We start from the raw sequence: 27,809 nt of genomic DNA on the forward strand, positions 1-27,809 counted from the left end.
GGAACCTGAAGCTGGCACCACTGCTCTCCCCCCAGCTTCTGCTTTTCTGCCCCCTTCCTGCCCAGATTGCCCCCACCCCCGCTCTAGTCCCCCACTGCCTCCATGCCAGGCTGTGCCCATTTCTCTTTGCCCTCCAGCACCTGCTTCTCCCTCCAGTGCTGCCCTTGAGCCCCCTTGCCTCTGGGCTGCCTGTCCCTGAACTCTTCTTAGACCCCTCCCCGTATTGAGACTGATTTGGGGTGGGGTTGGAAGGAGGGAGGAGAAGGGCTGGGGGATGGGATCTCCCTCTGCAGGATCCTGACTCCTGTGTTTCCTCCCTTTTGCAGCAAGTGACCAGGGGCCTGACAGCTCCACCAGGGGTAAGTGGGGGTGCAGGTGGGGGCAAAGGGGGCCTCTTGCAGAAGACTCTGTGGGGAACATCCTCAAATGGGGAAAAGCTGTTACCCCCCCCTTGGGGTTTCCAAGAGTGAAATAATCTACAGTGTCCATTGAGCTGAAAAAAGCTCTTGTGACTCATTCCATGTGTCCAGCTGACCTCCACAGAGGATCCCCTCCACCTGACAAATGGGTTCTACGCAGGATCTGAATGAGAGATCTTGGAAGCGGTTCTGGAAGGGATTTCTCCTTCCAGTAGGACTGTTTTGTGTCCTTGTGGTATTCCCCCATAGTGTGCAGCTTGGCTCACTTGCTGGAGCTGCCCTCTGCAGGCATTTGCTCTGCAGGCCCATTTTGGTGATGCTCCTGGCATATCTCATGTCTGATTTGACATGATGAGGGATGGTGGCTTTCCTTGTGCGGCTGGACTAGACAGCCTTTGGGTTCCCACTAGCTCTGTAATGCTGATGCCCCAACACCATGATGTTGGCTTAAATTTGAAACACTCCTGTTCTTTATTTCTGCAGTTTCATACCAGCCCGGTGTGTGAGATGAGACCAGAAGCAGCCTGCCCAAGTTTGGCTGTGAATTGCAGAGGCTCAGAGCCCCTCCTGTCCTTTAATGCTGTTTAGGATGTTCCTTAATCCTGGCTCTCACCCATCCATTCTGACTCCAGGTGTAACTTTAATTTGAGCGTAATCATGCTTTTCTGATGGATTATGGCCAATTTTGCTTTGCAGAAATGTGCTTGTATTAATGAGACATCTTCCAGATATATGCAACTAAAAGCTTTTAAAATTAATGAGGAGACTAATGTCTCACAACAAATGAAACTGATCTGTACAAAACACAACTTGAAATAAGAGACATTGCACACATTTTTGTAAACTAGGAAATCTTTAATAGAAATACATTTTAAAAATTATAATATAAAAAAGGGATGAGGAGATTGACAACCACTTGCAGTGATTTTGATGGTATCTCTTAGTTATTTGTTGCTGTGGTTCCCTCCACAAGCCCTTCCCAATCTTATGTCACTCACTTTCCATCCAAATTGAAGGAAAGGCAACATCTGAGAACTGCTTTAGGTGTATTATGTGTGAAATAGGCTAAATTGTTACCGCCTACTTGCCTCTTGGGCCTCCCAGCCTTTGGCTAAACGGATGGAATGTCATGGAATGTATAAAAGCAGTCTAACTGCTCTGGCTGAGTGTTTTCCACCCACCTTCTGTGTGAGGAAGTGAAGAAACTGGCAGGGAGGGATGGTTGGCAGGGATGCTTAGATGCTCAGGAGTTGAAGCTGAAAGAGAAGGAACTGAGTGGCTGAAGACTAGAGAGGCTGTCAGAATTGGATCCGATTCTGATCTGGAAGTTTGCAAGTTTGCCTCAGAAGATGAAGGACAGACGTTGGCCATTGATCCCGTAGAAGCCAAGGAGGGCATCATCTCCAGTTACAACATCTGGATATGGAGGGGTTTTGTCTGTGTTGACCAAGAGCCCAGATGGGAGGGACGTCCACCACCAGCCCTCCTGGGTCACCTTCTACATCCCCAGAACCTCACTGTCCTGTCTGACTAGATCCAGAGTGGCTCAGAGGTGACCTCTGCTGGAGTTGAGGCCTCTCTTCAAACATCCTCAGGCAGAGCAGAGAATGAGGAGCTCCAGGGGGCATTCAGCCCCTCCCCGTGGCAATGGCAGCTGCTGAGGCAGTTTCCTCCAGACCCTCTTTCTGTCCCCATACCTTCAAGGCTCCAGTTCTGCAGCCTGGTTCCTGGAGCTCCACGTCCAGGACAACCAGCTGCTGTTCTCTGGAGCTCCACCCTGGGCCTCCCATGATGCCCTGGGGCAGTGAGTTGAGAAACAGGCTGGAAGGGGAGGAAGAAGTAGCTGAAGGGGGAAATGGAGAAGCAGGGAACTGAGAGGAGGTAGAGAGGCTGAGGGGATGGGGTGTAGTGACTCTCCTACGGGAGATGAGAGGGACTGATCCTGCTGACAGCCAAGGAGGAAGCCAGGAAGGAGACCTCCAGAGGCCCCAGGACTCTTCTCGCCTAACCCAATGGATTTGCTGCACCTTGCTTTGAAGACACTGGATGTAATTATTTTTTTTTACTTTTGTAATATATGTTTGACTTAAATAAATAAGGGTGCCCTCCCTTTGTCTTTAGTGGTTCTTGCCTTCTTCTTAGAGAGCCAGTGTGGTGTAGTGGTTAAGAGCGGTAGTCACGTAATCTGGGGAACCGGGTTCGCGTCTCCGCTCCTCCACATGCAGCTGCTGGGTGACCTTGGGCCAGTCACACTTCTTTGAAGTCTCTCAGCCCCACTCACCTCACAGAGTGTTTGTTGTGGGGGAGGAAGGGAAAGGAGATTGTTAGCCGCTTTGAGACTCCTGAAGGGGAGTGAAAGGCGGGATATCAAATCCAAACTCTTCTTCTTCTTCTTCTTCTTATCACAGGAGTTCCAGAGATTTTGAAGTTCCTGAGAATATTCACAGACACAGACAGGTATTTCCCCCCCTCCGCCCTGAATAGAAATCTTCCCTCACCCCTTCTTCCCTGGTGGGGAGTGGGAGGCCATTTTGGGGTCCGCCTCAGGTGTCAAAATGTATTGGGCTGGCCTTGGTGTGTGAGTTTTGCTACGTACAATGGGACTTCATAGAAAACACAACTTAAGGCGACATTGGAGCAGTGCACAATCATGTGCACATGTACACGCGCAGATAACACATGGAGAACTGCACTGATGGTTGCAAAGCACCCCTAATTATTATTCCTTTATCATTATAATTTTATTGTATAATCTTAGAAGGGTGTAGACTGTGTTTTATGTTAAATTTTGGGCAGCTCCACCAGCTCCTTCATTGCTAAATGGGTAGGGGTGCGTGCCCACCTTGAAAACAATCCTCCGTGGGGTGGGGACCCATTTTTAAAAAGAATTATTTACCTGAAGGAGCGTCTCTACCCCCATCGTTCTGCCCGGACACTGAGGTCCAGCTCCGAAGGCCTTCTGGCGGTTCCCTCATTGCGAGAAGTGAGGTAACAGGGAACCAGACAGAGGGCCTTCTCGGTGGTGGCGCCCGCCCTGTGGAACGCCCTCCCATCGGATGTCAAGGAAATAAACAACTATCTGACTTTTAGAAGACATCTGAAAGCAGCCCTTTTTAGGGAAGTTTTTAACGTTTGATGCTGTATTGTGTTATTAATATTTGGTTGGGAGCCGCCCAGAGTGGTTGGGGAAACCCAGCTAGATGGGCGGGGTAATAATAATAATAATAATAATAATAATAATAATAATAATTAATAATAATAATGCTTGTTCTCCAACTTTGTGCCAGTAAACTGTGGCGGTGGCATCTAGTAAGAAACTCTTTTGCTTTTGGGGGGGCTCCATTGTTACCATCCCCAAGAGGAAAAACTCAGGTGTTTTGGGAAATGTTTTTTTAAGTATCTTTTTTATTTCATTAAATTCCCAATATTCCTTAATTATTTTACAGGACCACATGTGAATAAAAGATCCCTCAATTTTATTACACTTCCAACATAGACCTTTTTCTTTTTTTAGACTTTTTTGCCAATCTGGTGGGTGTTAAATACCATCTGTGGGCCATTTTCATCATATTTTCTTTTATCTCGCATAACATGCTTTAAAATTCTTATTTACTTTTCCACAACTTTCCCCATAATTCATGATCAATATTGTGATCCACATCTTGTGCCCACTTAATCATGCTCGTTTTCACCAATTCCTCTTAATTTCCCACTCCAAGAGCAGTTTGTACATTTTTAATAATACTTTTATATTTGTATCTCCTATAATTTTCCTAACAACCTGTAGCCAATGCGTAACCAGGTTTCTTGACTCCTCGACATTTTTCAGTTTTGGTTCCTGTCCTGTAAGATCTAAAATTTCACTGTAAGTTAACCACTGCTTATCCATATTTATTCTTTTCCTGGTTGTAGCTTCCACCGGGGATCTCCACAGTGGTGTTTTTCTTTCTAATAAGTTTTCATACTTTTCCCATATTCTAAATAGGTTTTTTCTGATTACCTGATTTGTAAGTTTTATATATTTCCGGTTTTCCACACCATAGGTAGGCATACACCCACTTGCACCGATTCCAAAGCTGTGACATATGTGGGAATCTTGACCATTTTTTTGCAACCCGTGACTTGCTTCAACTGGTCCCTTGAAGGATTTCCTAGAAATCACCTGATTTCCATTTCAGCCAGGCAAGAAAGCAGCCGGCAGGGGGCAGTGGAGGATTACAAAAAGGGGAAAGTGAGAAAAGACAAATGGGACTGTGGAGAAATGGGTGAGGGTGTCTTGTGGCAGAGAGAAAGAGCGTCAGGGCAGGAAACAAACACACACAAACACCACTGTTAATGGAGGATGAGGACTTCCTCAGCGAAATCTGCCTCCGTTCTTCAATTCCTGTGAGAAATGTCAGTCAAGCAGCCTGAGATACAGTCACTTGAGATTCCTTGGCTAGCTTGGCATGCAAACGAAATTTAGATTATTGTAACTCGCCAAGAACTGTTTACTGCACCCTCAGCTATTCATCTTATAAGTAAAAATGAAAACAAACATTTAAAATAAAAAGGCCTTGTTCTGGGAACTGCCCTGGGACTTTCCAACCTGACTCAGAGGTTGCTGAGGGGGCAGAAGGGGGCAAAGTCCCCTGGGAAACAATCCAGTTTGGAACGGAGAAACACACCAAGGACGCTTTTATGTCATCGTCTATTTGTTAGACTCCATATTCTGTTTCCACACAATACCAAGAAGGGGACAAAAATAATGTCAGGAGAGATGTCCCTGCAGGTCTTGAGAGGTGGAGAAGCCTACAAGGATCCAGTGTGGGGCTGTGGTTTGACTGGGATATGGGAGCCTGGGAGTCCTGGGTTCAAATCCCCACGCAGCCATGAAGCTCCCTCAGGGACCTTGGGCCTCTCAGGGCCGTTATGAGGAGAACATGAATGCCACCTGGATAGAAATACTCATTTTTTGAAGGCATAGCTAGAGAAGAAGGTGCCTTTTCCTGCCAGAAACGGGACCCAGGAGTCCTGGCTCCTGCCGAGTCTCCTCCCAAAGGGGACCCAGGAGTCCTGGCTCCTGCCGAGTCTCCTCCCAAAGGGGACCCAGGAGTCCTGGCTCCTGCCGAGTCTCCTCCCAAAGGGGACCCAGGAGTCCTGGCTCCTGCCGAGTCTCCTCCCAAAGGGGACCCAGAAGTCCTGGCCACTTGGCCTTGAGGAAGAGAGCTGTGGAGGCTCAGGGTTTTGTCCTGCATGCTGAGGGAGACGGGTCTTTCCAAGGCTGGAGGGGGCCCAGGCCAGGCCAAGAGGGACATCATGGGGGGAAAGAAAGTGCGACATTTCTGCCTGCCGATCTCCCAGTCAGGCAACCTGATCTGTGGGCTGCTGTGGCTTTCGGTTTCTGCCTTGCATGGCTGATCTCCCTTGCACCAAAGGTCTCCTCTGCAGGGAGGGAAGCGGGGAGGCTGAGGCAGCCCCACCCGGCCTGCTTGTCGGGGACGGAAGCCATTTTGTGGAGGGCTGGCAGTGAAGCAGAAAGGGAGGGGAAATGGCTGCCTCCTCCTTCCTGAAGGGGCTGCCTCAAGCAGCGGCTTTGTTATTTGTTCATCTTCATGCCACCATCTCCCTAAATTGATTCAAGGGTGGTTTAAAGCCACATAACAAAGCTATCCAGCAGGAAAATAGAGCTACAGGCAATGTCTAAAGTCCTGACTTTAGAAAGTCTGTGAAGAAGAAAACATTTTCCTCCTGGCCGTTAGTTGTTGTCGCCCACTGCACCTCCACGAAGAGATGAAAGGAGAGGGAGAAAAGTCTCCACAGAGGAGAGCAGGGGAGGAGAAGGAGCCTCAAGCCACCGAGGACTTTCTAAAACAATACAAGCACTTTGAATTGAACTCAGAACCAGACAAACAGGCAGAGGGTCTTTTGGCCCTGGTGAGATTTGGCCCTAAATGAGCTGCGGCAGTGAAAATCCTGTCAGGTTTATCTTGTAGCAGCTGAAGCATCCCTACTGTATTGGGGAAAACAACATATATTACAATAATCCTGTCAGGAGGTGAGCAGAACATGGATCCTTGTGGGGAGACTATCCCTGTCCAGAAAAACTGGATGGAGCAGGTGAAAAGTGAAGCTGAAGACGTCCCTGGGGTGACTGAGCCCATTGAGTCCCAAAAGTAGGTCCTGGAGAGCCCCCCTGAAAACAGCCAGCCTCCTTCTTCACAGGGGCTCTTTCCTGATTTCTTAGAAAAAGCAGCAGCTTCTGTGTGTGTCCCATGCTTAGCTCAGGTTTCAAACGTTCAGGCTTCTGGCAGTGGGATGTGGGCCAAGCACTCTCTGGGCCAAGCACCCAGCCTTGGCTCAGGGCCTTCCAGAAGAGGCTTGGCAGCCGCTGGGTCTTACTGGCTGTGCAAAGGGGGCCTCCCTGACCCCCAACTCCCCTGGGTCTGCAGAGGGTCCCAGGCAGGGGGAGAGAAACTCATGTTGGGGCCAGTATGATGAGAGAAGGAAGCAGAGATACGTAGAGATATAAAATGCCCCTTTAAAAAGCACATGGAGAAAGGGAATTGTGGCAGCTGGTGGGCTCTGGCCTGACCCTGTGCTGATAGGAAACCTGTTTGTCAGCCTCCCAGCACCTGCTTCCCTTCTCTGTGTGGTCATTTCTCTCTCTCTCTCTCTCTCTCTGTTTTGACTTCAACCCTTAAGGTTCAGCCCTAGTTGCACCACTGAGCATTTCTTTACAGGGCACACAATTAACCGCTGGAACCCTCTGCCACTAGAGGGACGCAGGAGAAGAGCCGGGCTGCTGGATCACACCCAAGGGGCCCATCGAGTCCAGCATGGTGGTCTCCCAGTGGCCACCCCAAAGGGGCCCATCGAGTCCAGCATGGTGGTCTCCCAGTGGCCACCCAGATGCCCCAGTAAGGAAGCATGCAAGGAGGACAGGAGGGACACCCAGCGAGTGGGGTGCGAATGCATTTACTGCCTCTGACAGCGGAGGAAGAAGGGAGCCATCTTTGAAGCCATCCAAGGGCTTCTTAAGAATAGGACCCAGGAGGCTGCCCTGCACTGACTTGGGCCACGAGTCCCCCTCGCTCAGGATCTCACAGCCCCTCTCCCCAGTTCCAGAGAGGGGGGCATTCCCAGACCCCCCTGGAGATGCGGGGTTTAAACCTGGGGTTCCCCCCCTGGCCACCCCTCTCCGCCCTCCCTGCAGGGCAGGACAGGAAGAGCTGCGGGGGGGGGAGGGAGGGAGGGAGGCGGCGATTCCCGGCGAGGAGCTGCAATCACTTTCTCTTTCCCTCTCCAGCCTCGCTCCCAAACTTGCGCCTCGAGGTCTGCCCAGCGACCAGTGCCGCCATCTGCGCGCAGATTTCCGATTGGTGGAATATTTCCCCTCGGCCAATCCCGGCTCGCTCTGCTGCTGGTTCCGCCGGCGGGGCAGAGAGCGGGTCGGAGGGAGGAGGAAAAGGGCGCTTCGTTTTGGGGGGAGATGGGGGTCCTCCTCCGCTGGCCCCCCCTGATCCTGGGGGCGGCTGCCCACCTGCTGCTGCTCCTGGACTGCGCAGGTAAGGACTCTGCTCTGGGGCGGGAGGGGGGAGAAAATAATCGCTTCCCAGACATCTGTTTCCCAGACTTGGGGCTTGTTTTGTATGCCGCCCGGGGCAGGGGCCGCTTCACTCCTGGGCTCGGGGCTCAAGCAGAAAAGGATACAAAGCTTGAAGGTGTTGGCAGGATTAATGGTGGGGATAGTGACTCGCCTGTCCCGCCCCCCGGTCTTCCCTCTTCAAGTTTTTACTTTCCCTCTTCTCTTCTAACCCTCAGCCGCTCTAAAAACTCAGCTCAAAACTCTGGCGACCAGCCTGGAGGTGGGAGCTGGACGGGTGTAGAGCTGACTTCATTGCGGGGGAAACGTCTGAATAAGGGCTCCCCATCCGCAATTCCCAATGTTGTTTTGTTCAGGAGTTCCCTTTCACAGCCACATTCATAATCAGGTTCTCCTGCTTTACAATTGTAACTTCCCCCCCCCAAAAAAAAAACCCTTCCTGTTGCCTGTCAGAAATGTAGATTTTGTAAATTATGCAGGGGGCTCCCCTGTGCCATTTCTGTACAGCCCCTTTCACTACGTTTTGTACGCTGTGTATCTGAAGAAGTGTGCATGCACACAGAAGCTTATACCCAGAACAAACTTAGTTGGTCTCTAAGGTGCTACTGGACATTTTTTTTATTTCGACTGCGTCAGACCTACATGGCTACCTACTTGAATCTTTATTATAAATAGCTTTTGTGGTTCTCTAATGGAAAATGGTATGAATGTAATACATTAGTTTAAAAGTTGCTTGTGCATACAAATTCTCAAAGTAACTTAAAAGCTTTAAGAACTAAAGAGTAAGACCTGTTATTTCTCTCTTAAACCCTCTCCATATGGGGGGCTGCCCCCTCACTGTGTCTGCTACAGGGCTGGCCAAAGGGTGGTGGAGACCACTGGTTCCTTTAGATTCCTCCTCATTTTGTGGCTCTTTGTCTCCCGACCACTGAGCAGAACTGCCTGTGTTGTTTAGATAGATGCCAGAACCAGAGGCATCCTTGCTCTGAGCTCTTGTGGTTTGAAGTGGGGGAAGCCCCTGCCCTGCGAGGGGAGGGTCTTAGAAGTGGATCCCATTTGATCTTGCCTGAAAGGAAACCTAGCAGGAGGGAGGTAGTAGAGCTGACACACCAGTAGAGTTGACACACCATCACGGCGTATGTAATTCAAGCAAACTCATCTTGCAGGTTTACGCTTCCTTGAACTTTGTTTTCCACAGTGGATCTCCTTCAGCAGGTGGTAGATTCTACTTCCTTGGAGATTTTTTAGCAGAGGTTGTTTGGCCATCTGCCATGGATGCTGCAGTCGAGATGCCAGCATCGCAGGGGGGTTGGACCCTCAGAGTTCTGTCTATGATTTTTATTTTAGTTTCCTAGTTGTTTTGAGATGAGTCACTGGTCAACTCAAGTGGACTTCTTCCTCCTTGAGGGTGAAGTTGTCCAAAGTGCATTCAACACAATTTTCACAGGGTCCTCAAGGACCAACTCTTTCTATATGAACCTACCCGGACAATGAGATGATCTTCTGAGGCCCTCCTTCCTGTGCCGCCTCCTCTAGAGGTCCGGAGGGCGAAGGGTGGCAGCAATGTGAGAACAGGGCCTTCTCTGCAGTGGCTCCCTGTCTGTGGAAGGCTCTCCCCAGGGAAGTTTGCCTGGCACCTTCATTATACACCTGTTGACTAAGTCAGGCAAAAACATTCCCTTTTAACCAGGCCTTTGGTTGATTTGATTGACATCCTTTTAAAAGTGGGGGGTGGGTATTGGCTTTTTTATTATTGAATATTTTGTGGTTTTATATTTTGATTTTGTTCTGTCAGCCGCCCTGAGACCTCCGGGTATAGGGTGGTAATTTCTTTAATGTCTTCATCAGCATCCATTTTGGTGAGCTTTAGAAGAAGAAGATAGGGCGGAATATAAATTAAATATATAATAATAATTATGCGTCCCATTTCTGCTACCTGAGGCAAAACAGGAATAGCCTCCTCTTCCCCTTTTAGCACTGTGCCCCTATACCTTTCCCCACAGAAATGCCCCATCTCTCGCTGAACTCGACTCAGCTTTTCTGTCAGAGGGGGGTGTTCTGGTGCCGCAGAAGCCCCAGGTATGATGCTGAAAGCCTGTGATCAGCTCCCTCCCTCCCCAAGTCTTTGTGAGCTGTTTCTGTGGGTCACGGATAATCTCTAGGCAGAGAATGGGACAGGTGTTGGAAGGGAGGCCTCGTCTTTACGCCCAAATCTGTGAGGCCTTTCTTGGTACTGACAGAGTCCAGAGGAGCCCAGGGTGGGAATTAAGGGGCTGCAGCTGTCTTGGGGGGCCCTCTCTGTGGGGCTCATCCTGTACCCTAGAGAAGATTATGAGGACCATGGAGCCTTGGCTCTTTCCTCCTGCGCAAAGGAGGCACACAGCCCCCTTGGTACACATTCACTGTGACTTGGGAAGAAGGTTAAGGAGTGTGGGGAGTGAGCAGAAACAGCAAAATCTGCTGATAAACGTCAACAAAAGTTACCGGTAATTGCGCCTGATGGGGATCTGCTGTGGAGACTCATTAGGCCCCCTGGTGGCCAGAGCTCTGCCCCCCTTCCTGTGAAGGGGCAGGTGGGGGGAAAGGGGATGTGGGGCCACATGTTGAGACCTGACCCCAAAGTTGCATTTGCCCTCCTGCCCCTGCTATCCCTGTGGGGCCTTCTTTCTCAAGTGGGGAACCCGCTCTGTGGGTGGCAGCTCAGACCATTGAAAGATTGCAACATTGAACCATTGAAACACCGATACTCAAAAGGGGATCCAGGAAGGATCTCAGAAATTACAGGACAATTAACTTGACATCTGTCCCTGGAAAACTGGTGGAAAGTGCAGGAAACCAGCAACTGGAATGCATTTAACTTGAAGGACTTCAACTGTATGCTGGAATCACACCAATTACCGGTATATATGCAGAAGGCAGAGAGCTCTTTTTGTGCAAGGTTGTCTCAGTACCGAAAGAGCTTTGAAGCTCTCTGCCTTGCATAAGAGACTCTGGCAGGTTCTCACAGGATCTTGTGGGGCTCTCCTGAGTTCCCAGGAGATCTTTCCAAAGCCTCCCAGAGCCCAGGAAGCAAGACCCAGGTCAGAGCTGTTCAGTACATGGCTCCAGAAGGTCAGATGGTGGGGCAGCTCCAAGGGAGTGGCTTCACTAGCCCCGTTTCTGCAGATATGAGCCATCCCAGTCAGGGCAGACAACTCTGAGCTACCTGGACCAGTGTTCTGACCCAGGAGGAGGCAGCTTGCTCTTCTCCCAATATATGGATTTTGCTTCGTCTGGTCTCCCCTCCATCTGCGTACCAGACCTGAGCCTGCTTAGCTTCCATTCAGTGCCTGCATCCTGAGCCTTCAGACCATGTTGTGGGAGCTCACATCAGCTTGGCGCTTGCAAGTGGGGGGCAATTCCTGCCCCCTTGGCAAAAGGGGAGGGGCTGGCCTCTCTCTCTCTCACAGAGACATGCAGAGATTTGGTGCTGCCTCACAGAGCTTTTTCTCGCCCTCTGCTCCACGGGCGATTGTTGTTGTTACTTGTATTTATATCCTCTCCCCTTTTCAACTCTATGAGTTTTAGGCTCCCTCTGCTCTGCCTCCTCTATGTTTAAGGGCAGGTCTACAAACTCCCCCAAAGCCTGATAAACTTTGGATCTCCTAATTTAGGGCTGCTGCCTGTAATACAGCAGGATTAGGCCGCTGCCTTCATCTGCAGGACCCCTAACTCTCTGCCCCCTTTTCTCTTCCTTTCCAGGCTCCACTTCTCACTCCATGCGCTACTTCTACACAGCTGTGTCTGAGCCTGGCCAGGGGCTGCCCCAGTTCATTGCTGTGGGGTACGTGGATGACCAGCCATTTGTTCAGTATGACAGTGACACCAAGGAGTATCTGTCCCTAGTTCCCTGGATGAAGAAGGCGGAGATGGAGGATCCTCAGTACCAGGAAAGTAACAACCGGAACTTTCAGGACGCTGAGCTGTCATTCAGGGTGGATCTGCAGACTCTGCAGAATCGCTACAACCAGAGCGGAGGTGAGTGGAAGGCAGGAGAGGCACAGAGTAACACCTCTCCCCCCCCCCCATAACGTTTCCTCCAAGGGCCAGAATTGCAGGGAGGGGGATGCTAGAAGGAAAGGAAATGGAGGGTGGAGGTCTCCACCCAGGGCAGAGGCATCTCCCCTTCCCTTCATGAAGGTCTTAATGGGGGCTGGGATGGTGTGGGGTGGGGGACACAGAGAACAAGACTTGAAGGGTAGAGTTCCCCCCAGTATGACACTCTCTGGACCTGCACATCCTACCAAGGAAATGTCTCCATTGCCTGCCCTTCCTTCCATGCTAGGCTTGGCTTAGGCCTTCTGAGATGGAAATCTGTCTAGTTCATTTTCCTCTGGGAGGAGAAGAGAAGGGTGGGGATCCTGAGGCTGAGACAAGCAAGCCTTGAGTTCTGGTCCTGCTTAAGGAGAAGCCAGCTGCCCAGACAGAGGTGCTGATTGGCTGACCCTTCTGACCATCACCAAGCCCCTCCCACTCCCTGGCACAGTGTTGAAAGAGAAGCCTTTTGAAGGAACACAAATGGACTGGGTTTGGGGGGTCAGAGTAGCAAATACATGGTTAAAATAATAGGCATGGTGGGCAGCTGAAGTGGAGGGGTAGACAAGAGCCCCCAAGGCCCCCACTCCTCCAGTACTTACTTTATTCTTTAACGGTCTACACTTAGGGAAGAATAGCAGGACCTTTAGAAAGGTCTTTCACTCCTTTTGTCCAGTTATGACAATTTCTGCCACACACTCCCCCCCCCCCTTCCTCATCCAACCTTGGAACTGTTACAACAGGAATCATTTAAACTTAGTAAAATCTGGTAGACATCTGGCAAAAGCCTCTTGGCACACATTTTTGTTTTTATAACTTTCTTCTGAAATGTCAAAATTCTTTTAAGACGTTAGTTGTGTGAAAGGAGCCAGCATTCTGGAAGGGTGGGGGGAGGCATTTGTGTCTAGCCCCAAAGTTGAGTGACTCCCCCCTCCAATTGCAATTTTGGAGCAGAACTTCAGAAGTGGGAGCCTCTGCTGGGTCTGGAGGGAGATCTCTCTATGATTTTGCACCTTTACCTTCCAGGCTTCTACACTCCCTCACTTCCTAAGCAGGATCCCTGCTTCAGGACTTTAGCCCTGCCCCTGACAGCACCACAGGTGTCCCAGCACTTAAAACAATAACTGAAGTGGAGGGGTAGAAAGGTGGGTGAGATTGACAGGTGGGCTATGCTATGATGTCAGCTTCAGGCTCCTGCCCCTTTTGGCCCCTGGGGACAATCCTGATCAGGATCTGGCCCTGAAGCCAAAGAGATTCCCCACCTGTGACGCAGAATAATGGAGGTGGAAGGAGCCTTGCCAAAGGTGTCAGCCTGAGTTTGTCCAGAGCCCTGCAAGGAAGAAACCCAGGGGGTCAGCTGAGACCAAGCCAGCGCTGCAGTGGGCAGGTCTGCTTTTCTTGCAGTGGGATCAGGCCTGGCCTTGCCTTGCAGGCTTCCTCTTGGGCTCCTGTGAATTCTGCTTCTCCCCCTTTTAAAAATGGGGATTGGGTCCCTCCTGAGCCCCTGCACCTATCCATGGAAAATGCCCCATAAATGTCACCAAGGGGTGCCTCTCGTTTCCTGATCATTTCTTGCAATTGCTTAGCTCAGAAAATCCCAAACTAATGAGGTGGCCACTTTAAAGGTGCCACGGACAGCCCTGGAAATGTCGTCTGATTCTATTTAAAAACAGTGTTTAAGGTATAGGTGTAAAATAGGGAGAAATAAGGGAGAAAGCAATTTATGCTGAAGAAGCAATGAGACAAAGCAACTTCCCTCCAAGCAAAAGCTCCATATCCAGACCAGCTGGTGGGGTTTGTGGTTTGGTTTGTTGTTTGCATAGGCCAACCACAAACCATTGTTTGAGTGCATAAAAAGAACTATATCACCTTGGGACATGGCACTGTAGAAGATACTATTTATTTATTTATTATTATTATTATTATTATTATTATTATTATTATTATTATTACTAATGTTGAGTAGTTCTAGAGGGAGGACTATAAAGTCGTAGTTCTGTTACAATCTTTCTACTTGCCAGAGGGAGCAATCTCCCTTCTTCTCCCCCTTTCTGGGGCTTCTCCCGACCCCCCCTAAGCTGATTTTTGGGGAGCACATGGGAAGGAGATGGGAAGAAAGCCCCAGTTGTGTGAGTGAGACTTGTTCCTTCTGGCTCCCGCTAGACTAACAGTGTTATGCTGAATCCAGCCCAGAAAAGCAGGATTTCCTTCGAGAGAGGCTGCTCTCATCCAAGGCTTTATATGCCCCAACTCAATTCAGCTGTGAGCCAAAGTGGAAGCCAGAATTAAGGAGAGAGCAGCCTGGTGTCCCCTGGGACAGCCTCTCCTCCATTGCTGAGCTCCCTCAGGCTGGCCAGAAGCACAAAGAGCTGTTAGGAAAACATTCTTTAAGAAACAGATTAAGGTTCCTGGAAGCTTTCAAGAGGGTTCCAGAATTTTCTTTAGCGTGTAAGAGTGGCACTCTAGGCTTGATTGGTGTCAGCTGGAGGTGCAAATAAAGGGAGGAAGTTGCAGGCTGCAATTTCCACACAAGGAAAGCACACACACACACTGCCAGCACGCACATTGACAACAAGGTTGGAAGTAAGACAATGTGTGCTGCGGATACTGTGCGTTTTGCTGTGTCAGGATTGTTAATTACTGGACGGAGATTATACCGTGCTGGAGAGAGAAAGAAGGAATGTCAATAGCTTGTATCTAATAGTAACAGACATGCTTGTGAGACAGTCAAGCAATAAAGAAGCTCTTGACTGTGAGTTTGAGTATGACTCCTGTTCTTGTCCTCTGCCTCTGGGGAAAACTCTGCTACAAACAGTCAGAAGTGGTTTTACTGAGGTGCCACCACACAAGCAGAAAAGTGCAGCGGAAGTGTGTGGGCGGTAACCTCTAATAAGAGCAGCAGAACTCTGTGCATGGCCAGGAGCAACCATTGCCATTTCCCATCCTGCCTTGGGGTGCCGGACGTAGCTTCTCTCCATGGTTTTGTTGTCGGAAATCAAAATGGCTGTCTGCTGACCCTGCTGGCTGGCCTAGAGGAGACAGGGCTGGGGTCCTCAGCACCCGTGGGCCCTGCCAGGGGTCTCATTGAGTCCTGTGTGATGCCACCTGCCAAGTGAAAACACCAGATCAATCCTTCAGATACTGAAATTGAAGAGCACATTTAAAAGCCACGAGCATTAACATGTTGTGGATCTGTAAAATGGGACACTGGAGGTGCAGCATGACAAGTAGCAGATATAAGGATCATGCCCTCTTTGATGAAGGATTTATTAGGTGGACATCAACTAGCTAATGTAAACCAGCTCTTCTTTTATTATCAATCGATTGAAGGTTTTATTAGAGTATTTACAATATGTATTTCCCACAAAACTGTATCAAGATAGTATACAACCTGATCATGTGCCTTAATACCTGTCCCAGGCAGCAAGTTTATTGTAGCTGCATTATTGAGGTGCCAATATGCCCCCCCCAAGTCTGCTGCAATCATGACCCCAGAATAAGCACAGCTATGAGTCGTCCCCCCCATGAAACTTCTTCCCTCTGCCTCCTCATCCTCCCCACTGCCCTGGTGAAATGGGGGTGGGGGGCGGCCGGGGTCTGCAGTGCTGGAGGCGACAGAAAGGAAGAATGGTGTCCCTATTCCCTATTCCACAGGGAGATGGGGGTTCCCACAGGGATGCTGGCTGTCAGCCCCCCTTTCTCCTGGGAGCCTTTCAGAATCCATCAGGTTGTCTGGACTGCTCTCTCCACCTGCTGGGGGGCTGATAGAGAACGGGGCCCCCACACCCGGCAGTTGCTCTTCTTAAAAACCTGCCTTACCCCATGGAACTGACTGCCAGGAAAGAGTCCCTCAACAAGAGAGTTCAGAAATGGGCAGCCAGGATCACAAACAGATTTTATTTTATTTTATTTCACGATTGTAACTACCCGATCCTCTGCATGTTTACTTGGTAGTAAGTCCAACCCCACTCAGTGTGACTTACCTTCAAGTAAATATGCAAAGACAAATCTATGTAACATCTAATGGGAGAATCAAAATGATCTGTTCCATTTAAGGATTATGGGACTACAAAATGATTCATTCAGAAGACAACAGAACTAAAATGAAATTTGGGGGGATACCTTTTTTTAATGTTGTTGTTGTTTTGAAGATTTGGTGGTAGCCCCCTGGGGTGGGCAGGAGGGTGCAGAGACCCGCCATCTTTGACAAGGGCAGCCTGGCTTCTGCTGAGAAGGGGGCCATTTTGAAGTGGGGCAAACCCCCCTTGCGGCTTCCCTTTCCCGCCCAGGCTATGAGGAAACTTCTTTTTCCAAAGGCCCTTCCATGACTTTCCTCCTTTTAGGGAAAAGGTCCTTGATATGGAGAAGCTGAGGGGAGAGAGATGGAGGGGAAGAGGAGACCTCTTCTCTTGAAAGGGCCCCCAGTGTGTGGGCGTCCCTCTTCCATGTTGCCCCTTTCCTCTTTCTAGGCGGGGGGGGGGGGACAGGGGGCAGCTGAGGCGTCCCTCCCAGAGGGGCAAGATCCAGAGGAGCAGAGCTGGGGGGAAAGACGGACAGGCTGTGACCTCCAACCTGCAAGGGATGCTCCCCACCCCTCCCCCGCCTCCAGGGAGTTGGGAGAATCCACTAGGAATTGGAGGGGGGGAGAGGCGATGAGAGAGGGGGGCAATTAAAGGGGGGCTTCATAGGCTCAGGATTGTAGTGTTTGCCTCAGTGAGCCTTCAAAAAGATACAATGCTGGATGCTTTTTCTCCCCTCTGACTGCTGCCTCTTCCTGAGTCTGAGGGAAATAAATCCTTTTTCCTGGGCTCCTTTGCTGATGGGGGAGGGGCTGCTCTGACCCCCCCCCCCCTTGACCTCCTGGGCCTCTTCTGGTCCTTCCAGGGATCCACACCTTTCAGAACATGTACGGCTGTGAGCTGAGTTCAGACGGGCGCAAAGGAGGGTATGATCAATACAGCTATGATGGGAGAGACTTCATTGCCTTCGACAAGGAGACCCTCACCTGGACGGCAGCCCAGACGGAGGCCCAAGCGAGCAAGAGGAAGTGGGATGCTAACATGGCCCTGAACCAGGGCAATAAGCGCTACCTGGAGGAGTTTTGCATTGAGTGGCTGCAGAGATACCTGGAGTACGGGAAGGAGATTCTGCTGAGAACAGGTAAGAGGGGGGCAGTGGGGAGGGGGGCTCAGTGGGGCAGTTTCCCTACAAGCTCCCCTTCCCCCCCCCCAACAGTCTCCCTTTCTGGACCAAACAGCAAACACTTTTCTTGGTGGGGGAGGCAGAAATAAGTTTGGGCCTCTGGGAGGAGGAAAGGGGTCACTTCAGACTACAATGGGGGAGAGGAGATGCTTAAAAACAGCCCCCCATGCCCCTTTGGCAAAAAACAAATGGGGGAGGGGGCACAAAGAAACAGCAGGGAAGGGGCCAGGAAAGCAAAATGCATTTTAAATTCAGTAAAAAAATAAAATTGAAATGGACAGATTTGAGGCGGGATACAGAAAAACCTTTTGCCTTTACACTTGGGCAGGGGAAAGTAGGGCAGATTGATGCAGAAAAATCCACTCTCATATTTTATGTACCAAAATGAGTCAAATAATAAAAAAATTGCTTTATGCATGGCATAACTAATCAATATTATAATAGCAATCAAAAGAACCATTAAGGTTAGAAGATAATGATAATATAATGACTTGAGTAAAAAAAATGGGTTTTGTATCATTCTGCCCCAACTACGGGGCACTTTGATACAGTGGATGGGGCACTTTGATACAAAGAGTAAATTGTGTGAGAATGGTAATTATTTACAAAAATGTAATGAACAAAACAATTTTTATTATGAGAACTCATAATCAGCCTTACAATTTGTTACTTAAAAACCTAAATTACGTATCAAAACTAACACAGTTTCACACATGTCATAGACTTTATGGCAGGTTTTCTTAACAAAACATCAAAACTTGTATTAATCTTTCCTCAAACACCTATCCATTTAAAGAAAAACTTTGGAAAAAGTTTTAAAAGTATAGGAACTCACATTAGGTAGTCAAAAAATATGCTTAGAAAAAATAATATATTTCCTTAACATTTAGTTTCTTTTGCACATTATATCCACGGAAGTCAAAAGAAAAAGTATAAAGAGATGATGGTCGAGATGTGCCCTTTGAGAAATTTGGTTTTGGCAACTGCAAAACAGCATCCTTGAAATCAGTGCTTGCCTTATCTTCTACAATGGGGAAGACAAACATACAAGACGCTGGATATTTCCTGAGATTAGACACTTGATAATCTGTCATTTTATATTTAGAAATGACTTTGGCTATGTAGTAAACAACAGTTTGTTTGTTTTTCACATTTCACGAGTAGGAAATCAGTTTAGAGATTTCATGCAAACTTGTATATTTGGGCACTATTGTACAATGGTGGGGCCCCATGTCTTAGTGTATCAAAGCTCCCCACCGGACATTTTCAGAAAACTAACAATTATTAATAAAGCCACTGAACTTATTTTAAAATCACGTGTAATCCTGATTACTGAGTGGGATAATTTACCTTTGGTATTTTAAAATCTTAACTAAATGACGAAAAACAACATTGGAACACTTTTACACATAATAATAATAATAATAATAATAATAATTTGTATTTATATCCTGCCCTCCCCAGCCGACGCCGGGCTCAGGGCGGCTAACAACAATAAAATAGTACTTCACATAATTTTTTAGTTGGCCGCTCTAAAAACACACCTCTCGTCAAATGCCAGTGGAGAACTGGCGGGCCGCGTGGTCGCAACTAGCATACTCACACATGTATAGACATGTTTTAGTGATGTCACAACACGAATAACGTTTGTCGATATTGAAATGTGGTTGGTGCATCAATGTGCCCCGTCTCCCCCTGCATACCTATGGGGAAAGTCTTTAAAACTAAATTAAATAACCTTTTTTAAAAATAGAAAATGTGTGGGGAGCCCATAAAATATGGATGCAGCCCCCTCACTAAGTCTGTAGGTTAGCCCCTCGTGGCCTAGAAGCAGAAAACCTGCACATAGTGAGAGAGTATGGGAATTCCCTCTTCTACTTTCTTATATTTTTTTATTTCTGAGGAATAGTACTTTTTCCTATGGGGAACATTCAATCCCATGCCTTGAAATGGTACAGTCCACTCTTTTGCCTTCAGGAATCTGGCACAGGTGCCAATCAAATGATCAAGTGTTTTGACTGGCTTTCTTCCTGTCTCTTATTAGCTTTGCTAATATGAATATTAGTGGGCCCAACCCATAGCCGCGGACATGCCTTGGACCTGGTGTTTACCTCAATGGATGTTGGTGATCTGACACTAAGTAAAAGCGAAACAAAAGAAGTGCCATGGTCAGACCACTTCCTGGTGCAACTTGACTTCTCCACGACCCTTCCCCTCTGCAGGGAGGTGGGACCGATTTGGATGGTCCGCCCCCGCCACTTAATGGATCCAAATGGTTTCCAGAGAGTGGTAGGGGATGCTTTATCCCATGTTGATGGCCTTTCAGCTGATTCCCTGGTGGCCCGCTGGAATGTGGAGTTAACCAGGGCTATTGACTGTTTGGCTCCGAAGCGCCCTCTCCGATTGCATGGAGTCCGGACAGCCCCGTGGTTTTCCACGGATCTGAGGGCAATGAAACAATCGTTGAGACGGCTAGAGCGCCGGTGGCGGAGGACCCATTCTGAAGCTGACCGGACACAGGTTAGAGCTCAATGTCGAGCCTACCAAGTGGCAGTAGCGACGGCGAAGAAGACTTTTTTCACCGCCTCTATTGCATCTGCAGAAAACAGCAGCAGGAGACTTTTTCAGGTGGTCCGCAATCTAGCGGAACCACCTGCTACATCGGGGCCCAGTACGGGCCACATGATCTCCTGCAATGATTTTGCAAAGTTTTTTGCAGATAAAGTCGCTCAGATTCGGGAAGAGGTAGATGCCACCGTGGGAGCAGGGCCGGGGCGGGAGAGTGCTAGAGTCCTGTCTAGTCAAATTGCGTGGGATCAATTCCAATCTGTTACCTCCGAGGATGTGAACAGGCTGCTTGGACGAGTGAAACCAACCACCTGTCTCCTTGATCCTTGCCCATCCTGGCTTATAAAAGCTAGCTGGGAAGGGCTGGGCGATGGGCTTCGTGGGGTGGTGAATGCTTCCCTCCGTGAGGGAGTCTTCCCAGACCTGCTGAAAGAGGCGGTTATTAAACCGCTTCTTAAAAAACCATCTTTAGATGCGGCCACGATGGCCAACTATCGCCCAGTCTCAAATCTTCCATTCTTGGGCAAGGTGATTGAGCGAGTGGTGGCTGAACAACTCCAGGTACGCCTGGAAGAAGCGGACCATTTGGATCCCTTCCAGTCAGGATTCAGACCTCATCACGGGACTGAAACTGCCTTGGTCGCACTGGTTGATGATCTCCGGCGGGCTAGGGACAAAGGTGAGAGCTGTTTCCTAGTTCTGCTGGATCTCTCAGCGGCGTTTGATACCATCGACCATAACATCCTTCTGGACCGTCTTGAGGGGCTGGGAGCCGGGGGTACTGTCATACAGTGGTTCCGCTCCTTCCTCCTGGGCCGTGTTCAGAAGGTTGTGGTGGGGGATGAGTGTTCAGACCCCTGGGCTCTCACTTGTGGGGTGCCTCAGGGTTCTGTCCTCTCCCCCATGCTTTTTAACATCTATATGCAGCCGCTGGGAGAGATCATCAGGAGGTTTGGGCTGGGTGTTCATCAGTATGCGGATGATACCCAGCTCTACCTCTCTTTCAAATCAGAACCAGTGAAGGCGGTGACGGTCCTGTGTGAGTGTCTGGAGGCGGTTGGAGGATGGATGGCGGCAAACAGATTGAGATTGAATCCTGACAAGACAGAAATACTGTTTCTGGGGGACAGGAGGCGGGCAGGTGTGGAGGATTCCCTGGTCCTGAATGGGGTAACTGTGCCCCTGAAGGACCAGGTGTGCAGTCTGGGAGTCATTTTGGACTCACAGCTGTCCATGGAGGCACAGGTTAAATCCGTGTCCAGGGCAGCTGTGTACCAGCTCCATCTGGTACGTAGGCTGAGACCCTATCGCTGAAGCCAAGGAGCCTGCATTCGCTCCACAAGACGCACACACATTTCCCCTCAATTTTTGGAGGGGGAAAAGTACGTCCTATAGAGCCAAAAATACGGGAATTCAAAATGTAATAATTCTAGCACCCTTCCTTTTTGAGGAATGACACATACATATTAGCCGTGCTTAGAGAGATCTGAGCAAATTCATCTATGGGGCCTGGTGATAATTCACCCCAGAGACACTGAGCATGTTTGTTGAGGTTGAGGATTTCACCTCAAAAGCCACATTGAAGCGTTTTCAAGGGTTACAATGTGCAAAGGAGGCTGGGAATCATCCTCTTTGGGACGGAGGTTCTGCTGAGGTCAGGTGGGTGGGGTGGGGAGGTCTTGTTTTGGGTTTCTATGGGGAAAGGGCTTGACCTTCCTTCTTTCCTGCTCCCCCTAGCAGAGTCACATCCCCTCCCAGACCCGTGTTAACCAGTCCAGGCACTGCAAAGTGGGTGGGATCCTGGAACAGCCCCTTCAGACAAGAGCTGCCCAGGGAGCCAGTTTTTGAACAAGGGCTACATTCTGTGAATCGTGCCTCAAGCCAAAATGGTGTATAGTCAAAACACATTGGATTCAAGGGCGGTTGGGTTGCCAAAGTCCTTCTTCCCCAGACGCCCGCCTCCTCTTTTTGGTTTTTGGAATATTTTTGGCAAGTGCGTAAAGCTGTATGTGCGCAAGTTAAATGTGCGTAAGTTGCTGGCTTACTGGGCCTCCTGGTCTGCCCTTTCCACTCCAGGGGAGGCTGCCGTGGAGAAGGGAGATGGGCCCTTTCCAACCTCAAGGGACCCTTTCAGGGCAGGCGGGAGAACTAGAAAGGAGCTCTGTCTTTCCCAGGGCTGTTGGCTTTGCTCACTAACTATTGGGCTGAAAAGTCCTGGAGAGCAGCGAGTCCAGCATTTCTTCCCCCTCTAGAGAGGAACCAGGATCAGCCTCAGCTGCCCTCAGTTCGTGACTTGCAACTTGGAAGGATCTGAATGAAGCCCACCATCAGGGACCTGGTGAAATTTGCCCCCTCAGCCTAGAGGCAGCTCCCTGGGACTGTCTTGGAACCACAAGTTGTGTTAGAGCTTTTTAAGATGATAAATTAATTTGTGCCTAATCCTCCCTCCCAAAGGAGTCTGCTTTGGCAAGCAAAGGATAAAACATCTAAAAACAGTTCCACCATAGACACTGACTGGGGAAGATGCCAAGGCAGGTTGAGGAATCCCATTTATACTTAGTTCTTTTTAATTTCTGGAGATGTGAGGAGATTCTGACTAGGTTGCCCCTTTGGTCCCTGCTCCTCTGCTCTTAAAAAATACAGGATTCATTAATGCTCCTGTTGTGGATGTCTCTCTGTTAACCCCTTTTTGCAGAGGCTCCGGTGGTGAAGGTGACCAGGAAGGCAGACTATGACGGCCTGGAGACCCTCGTCTGCCAAGTCCACGGCTTCTACCCCAAGGAGATTGAGGCCAACTGGGTGAAGGACGGGGAGGTCTGGCAGGAGGGCACCCTCCGAGGATTGGTTGCCCCCAACTCGGACGGGACCTACTATCTCTGGCTCAGTGTCCAGATCGACCCCGAGGAGAGGGAGCGCTTCCGGTGCCGCGTGGAGCATGACAGCCTGGAGAAGCCTCTGGACGTGGCCTGGGAGAAGGAGCCTGGTGAGAGACAGACAGACAAACAGGAGGGGAAGGGGTGGGGAACCCCAGCTGGATCCTGTCTATGTCTCTAGAGCAGCGGTTCTCAACCTGTGGGTCCCCAGATGATGTTGGACTACAACTCCCATCATCCCTGAGCTCTGGCCTTGCTAGCTAGGGGTGATGGGAGTTGTAGTTCAACAACATCTGCGGATCCACAGGTTGAGAAAGGCTGCTCTGGAGGGAAGCAACTGAATCAGAATCTGTAGATTTCAGCAGAGATGCAGCCTTTTCTGGCAAGTGTCTCATAGGCCTTGAACTCAAATTGGATGACATAGGTAAAAACTGGCTGTCACCTTTTTGTCTTTAAGCCCATTTAGTTGTGATGTCACAGAATGTGGCTAGATGTGTTATTTCTTCAAAATCAAACGACCTCTTCCACATGGCTGACTTACTCACGCTCCCTGTGACTGAAAAAGGGGCAGTGAACTTAAAAGAGGGAGTCCCAGACTGACTGTACTTCACAGTGAAAAAGATTCTCACTCGCTCCTCCTCACGCTCAGGTCCAGCTAGAAAAACTGATACTCATCTCCACTTAGCCCAAACACCCTCACACCGCTGGGAAGAGCAAGAAGGGTTTTTTAATAACAACCCTCGTCTCTCACACAGCGCCAGGGAAGCTGTGCCTGCAGGAACCAAAGCAGAATGTTTAAGAGCAAGACTCCCTTTTCCCCAGCAGGAGCACATGAACGCACATCCCCACCCCCACCCCAGACTCTCCTCACAGGCAGGCAAGCGAGGATTATGGAAGCGGCCCTTGAGCCAAAGACTCACACAGGGAGGGTAGAGGGGACCAGGGCTCACTCACCAGCGCTACGGACTTCAGAGATTCCACCCAGACAAAAAAACCTGGACATTTTGCCTCATTTTAAGAATTTGTGTAGACAGACATTTGAAGTCTGAAAAAGAGGGCGTGTCCAGGAAAAACTGGACATATGGCAACCCTACACAAGATGCTTCTTCCTAAGGGTTTGTGTCTTCCCTGAAGGCCTGTAATGCTGGGCTCTGGGGGGTCTCAGAGGGGAGGGAATCCCTTCCTCTCAGGGTCCGGACAGAGAAGGCTGAAGCGCCTGAGCAGGACGAGACCTGCTTTTAAGTCTGGAGTCTGTGATGAAACAGGTGTGCCTGTCAACTGTCTTCCTTAAATGAATTGATTATTTTGAAAACCTCTAATGCTGGATTCTGGTGGAAAAAATCTCCCTTGTATTGGGGCCACTACAGAGAGGACCCTGGCCTGTCAGGAGAGAGAGAGGGCCTGCTTTGCACACGTAAAATCCTCCTGGGCTGATAGCTCAGCACCTCCACTCCAATCTCCTGCTTGAGGCCTTGGGGAGCTGCTGCCACCAAAAATGTCTCTTGTCTCCTTTCAGTCAACCTGGGGCTCATTGTGGGAGCCATTCTGGGTGTCATGGTGGCCATCCTGCTGGTCTCTGGGATCATCTTCTTCATCCGCAGTAAGTCTCTTGTCTTCTTTTAGTCAACCTGGGGCTCATTGTGGGTGTTGTGGCTGCTATCCTGCTGGTCTCTGGGATCTTTGGGATCATCTTCTTCTTCATCCACAGTAAGTAAACCCTGGATGTCTTTGCTGCCTCTCCTGTGTCCTTCTGTCTTGGCCTCCAACTGGGAATGTGCTGGTGGAGCTTCCTGGCAACTGCCCCTTGTATCCCTACAGAGACCCTCCCCATAAAACAGTCTCTGAACATGAACCAAAACTCCTGTTGGTCATTGCTTTGCGCTCACTCTGTGCTCTGGAGGTTCACTTCCCACCTGACGTTTTAATCCATCCTAAGCCTTCAGTCCTGTCAGTCCTGTGCACACTTAGCAGGGAGCCTTATTTACAAATCTTTAGGTGCCAGGCAAAAACGTTTCTCTCCAACCAGGCCTTTGGCCTTTTAAATGTGTTTGTGGGAGGGAAGTTACTGGTTTGTTTTTGCTTTATTATGTATTTTGTGCTCTCATTTTGTATTTTTATGTTGTAAACCGCCTTGTCATCTTCAGTAAATGAATAAATAAATGTTGATCTGGGAGGATGCTGTATTGAACTGAATAGGACATTCCTCTGAGTAGACTTGCCTAGAATTGTACTGTTAAAGTTCCTTATCTCTTCCCCCCACCCTCTCTGGGCAAATTTGAGGATTAGGGGTTTGCTAGGAATGACGCGGGTGGCGCTGTGGGTTAAACCACAGAGCCTAGGACTTGCTGATCAGAAGGTCAGCGGTTCGAATCCCCGTGACGGGGTGAGCTCCCATTGCTTGGTCCCTGCTCCTGCCAACCTAGCAGTTCAAAAGCACATCAAAGTGCAAGTAGATAAATAGGTACCACTCTGGCGGGAAGGTAAACGGCGTTTCCGTGCGCTGCTCTGGTTCACCAGAAGTGGCTTAGTCATGCTGGCCACATGACCCGGAAGCTGTATGCCAGCTCCCTCGGCCCATAGAGCGAGATGAGCGCCGCAACCCCAGAGTCGGTCACGACTGGACCTAATGGTCAGGGATACCTTCATCTTTACCTTTAGGAGTGAAATAATAATTTGAAAAGGAATAAGTGAAGGGATTGGATAATATTTCCTTCCACTCTCTTGGAATTTGTCCACTGCCTGGTTCCGATGTTGTTGGTTTTTTATTTAATTTCCTCAATTTTTTCTACGTCTTTGTAACATGAGTTCCTTGAAATGCTCCCCTTCTGGGCTCACCTTCCTTGGAGATGTTTGGAAGAGACAAGAGGAGCATCTGCTGGGAAGGTTTCAGCATCTGAGAGCCAGATTGTCGAAATGGAATTGTGTGGCCTCTGGAGGTCCCTTCCAGTTCTGACCTTCTGCTTTTGTCTTCACAGGGAAATCAGCCTACGAAGAAACCCCAAGTGAGTGACTCCTCCCCTCTCTCTGTCTATTTCCCCCCAATATGGATCAGGAACACGTTACAAACAGACCAAACGAAACCTGGTGGTGGCCTAGTCCTTAAGCCCAAGACCCTGATGGAAAGCTTCAGCCTGTCTGCTCAGCCTGTCTGTGGACAGCAAGGGGTCCCTCAGGGCCAGGAAAAGGCTGCAGAGAGACTGTCGGCTGAGGGAGGGGCTCTAAGAAGGAGCAGGAGGAAGAGCCGAGGGTGCGGGGAGAGAGGGATCTCGGGGGGTTTAATCTACTAGAACCTGAAGCTAAAGAATTGGTTGGTTAGCTCTAGTCTGTGGATGTCAGGAACCCACCACTGTTCTCCCCCACCCCTTCTGCCTTCCTGCCCAGATTGCCCCCACCCCCGCTCTAGTCCCCCGCTGCCTCCATGCCAGGCTGTGCCCATCTCTCTTTGCCCTCCAGCCCCTACTTCTCCCTCCAGCGCTGCCCTTGAGCCCCCTTGCCTCTGGGCTACCTGTCCGTGAACTCTTCTTAGGCCCCTCCCCAGATTGAGACTGATTTGGGATGGGGTTGGAAGGAGGGAGGAGAAGGGCTGAGGGGGGGGGTCTTGCTCCCTGGGATCCTGATTCCTGTGTTTCCTCCCTTTTGCAGGGGTCCGACAGCTCCACCAAGGGTAAGTGGAGGTGCAGGTGGGGGCAAAGGGGGGGGGGTCTTGCAGAAGACTCCGTGGGGAACATTCCCAAATGGGGAAAAGCTTCTGTTCTGTTCTGTCTGTCCATCTGAGCTCCACAGAGGATCCCCTCCATCTGACAAATGGGTTCTCCCCAGGATCTCAATAAGAGGGAGTCACATTTTGGGTTCTGGAAGAGATTTTTCCTTCTGGTAGGACTGCTTTGTGTCCTCCTGGTATTCCCCCAAAGTGTGCAGCTTGGCTCACTTGCTTGAGCTGCCCTCTGCAGGCCCATTTTGGTGACACTCCTAGCATCTCTTAGGTCTGATTTGACATGATGAGGGATGGTGCCTTTTTTTGGGAGGCTGGACTAGATGTCCTTTGGGTTCCCACTAGCTCTGTAATGCTGATGCCCCCACACCATGATGTTGGCTTAACTTTTAAACACTCCTGTTGTTTATTTCTGCAGTTTCATACCAGCCTGGTGTGTGAGATGAGACCAGAAGGAGTCTGCCCAAGTTTGGCTGCGAATTGCAGAGGCTCAGAGCCCCTCCTGTCCTTTAATGCTGTTTATGATGTTTCTTAATCCTGGCTCTCACCCATCCATTCTGACTCCATCTGTAACTTGAATTTGAGGATAAACATGTTTTTCTGATGGATTTTGGCCAATTTTGCCAAAAGGGATGGGGAGAGCAGTGATTTTGATGGTTTCTCTTGGTTCTTTGTTGCTGTGGTTTCCACCACAAGCCTTTCCCCAATCTTGTATCACTCACTTTCCATCCAAATTGAAGGAAAAGCAACATTTGAGAACTGCTTTAGGGGTATTATGGGTGAAATAAGCTAAATTGTTACTGCCGACCTGCCTCTTGGGCTGCCCAGCATTTGGCTAAACGGATGTAATGTCATGGAATGTGCAAAAGCAGCCTAACTGCTCTGGCTGAGTGTTTTCAATCCACCTTCTGTGTGAGGAAGTGAAGGAGCTGGCAGGGAGGGATGGTTGGCAGGGAGGAGGGATGCTTAGGTGCTCAGGAGTTGAAGCTGAAAGAGAGAAGGAACAGAGTGGCTGAAGAGAGAGGCGACTTTCCTACAGGAGATGAGAGGGATTCTTGCTTCAGATTCTGCTGACAGCCAAGGAGGAAGCCAGCAAGGAGAAGAGGCAGGCCAGGAGCTTCATGGCCACAGTTTGATCTGAAATAAGCAGCCCCTACTTTTGGGCTGGCGGCCTCCAGTTCATGAGACTTGTTGCCTGGTCCCCACAGCCTTCTAGGAGGGGTGACCCACTGGGAGTGGGACCACATGAACTCCTCCAAGTAAACTACTTTTGTTGCCTTCAATTTGCCTAATTTTTATCTCACACATTCTTGCTTTTTAACCTGTGGCCCTTGAGGAACTTATTTTTTCTCTCTGTAGTTCCCACCATATGATTT

The 27,809-nt window shown here is 49.5% G+C and overlaps 2 protein-coding genes and 1 long non-coding RNA gene across 6 annotated transcripts in view; all 3 read left to right on the forward strand.

Moving 5' to 3' along the window:
• LOC310670625 (major histocompatibility complex class I-related gene protein-like) overlaps positions 1-2,539 on the forward strand; it is a 66,903-nt gene extending 64,364 nt beyond the window's left edge. Inside the window, 1 exon segment of the mRNA XM_083426229.1 lies at positions 903-2,539. Within this exon segment, the coding sequence (XP_083282355.1) occupies positions 903-925 (23 nt within the window). The 3' untranslated portion in view covers positions 926-2,539.
• LOC310670616 (class I histocompatibility antigen, F10 alpha chain-like) overlaps positions 1-27,809 on the forward strand; it is a 90,054-nt gene that overhangs the window by 19,281 nt on the left and 42,964 nt on the right. The window contains exons 1-7 of one of the 4 annotated variants that reach the window (XM_083426212.1): positions 6,453-6,518; positions 7,708-7,966; positions 11,746-12,021; positions 16,963-17,238; positions 22,544-22,831; positions 24,238-24,321; positions 25,697-25,723. In XM_083426212.1, the coding sequence (XP_083282338.1) occupies positions 6,468-6,518; positions 7,708-7,966; positions 11,746-12,021; positions 16,963-17,238; positions 22,544-22,831; positions 24,238-24,321; positions 25,697-25,723 (1,261 nt within the window). In that variant the 5' untranslated portion in view covers positions 6,453-6,467. The other 3 variants (XM_083426213.1, XM_083426214.1, XM_083426216.1) reach the window with 3 other exon arrangements.
• On the forward strand, positions 26,344-27,041 carry LOC310671019. Its single transcript, XR_014507674.1, has 2 exons — positions 26,344-26,385; positions 26,852-27,041. It is a non-coding gene; the product is annotated as an uncharacterized lncRNA (long non-coding RNA).

This window comes from Podarcis tiliguerta (genome assembly GCF_965153285.1).
Source record: "Podarcis tiliguerta genome assembly, chromosome: 2".
NCBI classification, from domain to species: Eukaryota; Metazoa; Chordata; class Lepidosauria; order Squamata; family Lacertidae; genus Podarcis; species Podarcis tiliguerta.